This window comes from Trifolium pratense, linkage group LG4 (genome assembly GCF_020283565.1).
Source record: "Trifolium pratense cultivar HEN17-A07 linkage group LG4, ARS_RC_1.1, whole genome shotgun sequence".
Classification (NCBI taxonomy): Eukaryota; Viridiplantae; Streptophyta; class Magnoliopsida; order Fabales; family Fabaceae; genus Trifolium; species Trifolium pratense.
Window position 1 is genome coordinate 25,022,864 of NC_060062.1, and position 3,077 is coordinate 25,025,940.

The 3,077-nt window shown below is 34.8% G+C and overlaps 1 protein-coding gene across 1 annotated transcript; it reads left to right on the forward strand.

The window, feature by feature from the left end:
* The first annotated feature begins 1,346 nt into the window (after window positions 1-1,346).
* Window positions 1,347-2,436, forward strand: LOC123924114 (uncharacterized protein At5g39865-like). Its single transcript, XM_045976889.1, has one exon. The coding sequence runs from the start codon at window positions 1,507-1,509 to the stop codon at window positions 2,251-2,253; it is 747 nt and encodes a 248-aa protein (XP_045832845.1). The 5' UTR covers window positions 1,347-1,506; the 3' UTR covers window positions 2,254-2,436.
* The last annotated feature ends 641 nt before the right edge of the window (window positions 2,437-3,077 follow it).

A 3,077-nucleotide genomic window follows, 5' to 3' on the forward strand; every position in this document is an offset into this window, starting at 1 on the left:
ATTAACTTTTTAATATGTTTTTTTGTTATTAATTACATATTCAATATTTCAGGACAATTAAAAATACATGTTGCGCACACAGTATATACATATTTTTTGTAACTAAAAATCAGTATATTTTTTTAAGTTGTTTAGTTATCAGGCGTTTCACTCTTAAATTGGATAAGTGGGATGATCATGATTCGAAATCCGGTCACCGCATATATAATGAAATGTCGGATCTGGATTCAGTAAATTCAACTCTAGGTGCACTCATGCAGTCACAAGATATAGGACGTACGATCTTGTTAGGACGGTTCACATGTCAACTTAAAATTTTATATTAAAACAAAATAAAAATAGTCTTAAAATTTAAACCGTCTGATAAAGATCAGACGGTTCATAGTCCATGACTGCATCCAGTCACAACTACATAGAATCTGATTCTTGAAATATCCCTACCGATTGAGCTAAATTCATTGAACAACACATTGGTAATTTTTTTTTGGCTTAAATGCAGTTTTGGCCCCTCAAGTTTCACAATTGCTTGATTTTGGCCCCCCACATTTCAATTGCTTGATTTTAACCCTCTAAGTTTCACAATTGCTTGATTTTAGCCCTCCAAGTTTCAATTGCTCGATTTTGGCCCCCCAAGTTTACCCCATTTTGCATTTGTTAGCCCCCCGTTGACTTTTTTGACTATAAATTGCTTATGTGACATTTTAAAAAAATTAAAAATATGTTTTAATTAAAAAATAATAATATTTGCTTTTATAAAAATGTATTAAAAATTGTTTTTTTAATAAAAAGTTTAATAATTATTTTTTATTTAAAAAAAAGCTTACAAAGTTTTTAAAAAATAATTCATAAAATGTTTTTTTTACTTTTGTATATAACAAAATTATTTTACAAACTATATATAATAATAAAAAAAATTATAATTTAGTTTTTAAAAACAATTTGTAATTTATTTATTTATTTTTAAATACTTATTTAATTTTAAAATGCCACATAACCAATTTATAATCAAAATATTCAACGGGGGGCTAGCAAATGCAAAAGGGGGTAAACTTGAGGGGCCAAAATCGAGCAATTGAAACTTGGAGGGCTAAAACCAAGCAATTGTGAAACTTAGGGGGTTAAAATCAAGCAATTAAAATGTGGGGGACCAAAATCAAGCAATTGTGAAACTTGGGGGGCCAAAACTGCATTTAAGCGTTTTTTTTTCTAGGTGCCAAGTCAATGTTACTATTATTTCTTACCATAAACTATTTTGACAATATTTTTCAAATATATGATTAAATTTTATATATTTTTTTCATATATAAGAAGTAAAAATGGAAAGAACAAACGCACATGGTATAGAAGGTAAGTTATGATTGGATTGGAAATCATGGATTTGAGATAGAGACTCAATAGCCCTTTCCCATTTATATAAATTCAATCTTTCTCTTTTCTATCTCTCTCAATTCTCTCCCTTCAAAATTTTCCACCCAAATTCCCTCTCTCTCTTTTTCTCTCCCCCCAATGTGGACACCTTGGTTAAATTCACCGCGTCGCCACCGCAATTCACTACCGTCGTCACCATCATCACCGTCACATTCCCGAACTCTCCCCGTTAACTTCTCATGCTCTTCCTTCAAAGACATTCAATCTCTCATCCAAGAAAAACCTGAACCAACTTTACCAAAATCTCCTTCACTTTTCCGTCGAGTCCTCATCTCCACCACTTTCCTCCGCGCTTTAGGCGCCGCCTCCCGCACCACCATCACTCCCTCGTCAAAAGTCACACTCCCTCCCGGCCTCGAAAATCGCGTCGTCATCTACTACACAAGCCTCCGTGTCGTCCGTCGTACCTTCGACGACTGCCGTGCCGTCCGCGCAATTCTCCGATGTTTCCACGTCGCAGTCGACGAACGCGACGTTTCAATCGACGATAACTTCCGTGAAGAACTCAACGGGATCTTAAACCGGAAAAGCGTAACACTCCCTAGGGTTTTCATCGGCGGCGTTTACATCGGTGGAGTTGACGATGTGAAACAGTTACATGAAAACGGTGAACTGAATAGTTTAATCGAACGGTTACCAAAGTCGAATCAGAACGGTTGTTGTGATTTCTGTGGAGGGTTCAGATTTGTTGTGTGTGATGAGTGTAACGGAAGTCACAAAGTGTTTACGGAGAAGAATGGGTTTAAAAGTTGTTTATCATGTAATGCTAACGGTTTGATTAGGTGTCCTGCATGTTTCTTCATACTGCCGCGAAACACCAGATAGTAGATTGATTGTTGCTTAGTTTCTCAGTTAGTTACAGCTCATAAACAACTCAGAAAGAAACAATAATTATTGTTTATTTATTTGATAATTTAACTTAGAGTTGAATAATATTAGTATGTAACTGATGAATTTGACTGTATGATATAATTAAATTATGATATGGTATTAGAATATTTTGAGCCAGCTTTTGATTTGTTATGGTGGGTGTTGAAAATTAATTAATGATTTCACGTGGAGCAAGAGAAACACTTTTCGTGTGATGGATGTTGTGGGTATCGTGGGCGGGGAACAAAACTTTAAAACTCAAATTATGTCTGGTGTGGATAGTGTGGTGGATGATGATAACAAGATAACAACTAACAAGCGAATTTATGAATTGTATTCTCAGTGTGTACTGTGTAAATTTAATTTCACAACTCGAAAAACTCTGAGTTTTGGTTTGTCTAATCGAATAAGTAGGGTTTCTATTTATAGCAGGATTTCACAACTGAAAAAATTGAGAATCGTGGGAGCATTTTCACATGTGAGCGGATAAAGTTAAACAAAATCGATAATGTGAAAATGGGGGGAAGTGGAATTGATGCGTGTATATGGATAGATATGATAGTAAATGTTGGAGGTTTGGTCAAACACACGATATAAATGTGGTCAAATGAAATAGAGCGAGAATAAAATGCACGTCTATAAGTTTTTAGAAAAATAATTAATTTTTCCCCATTTTGTCGGGTAATAAAATATAATACACGACTCAAACCGAACCGAGTTGACTGAATGTGGCAGCGGACATGGTGGGTATCGTTGGCGGGGAACAAAACTTTAAAACT

Coding starts and splice junctions, on each gene's coding strand:
- LOC123924114 (XM_045976889.1), top strand. CDS start 1,507: ATGTGGACACCTTGGTTAAATTCACCGCGTCGCCACCGCAATTCACTA.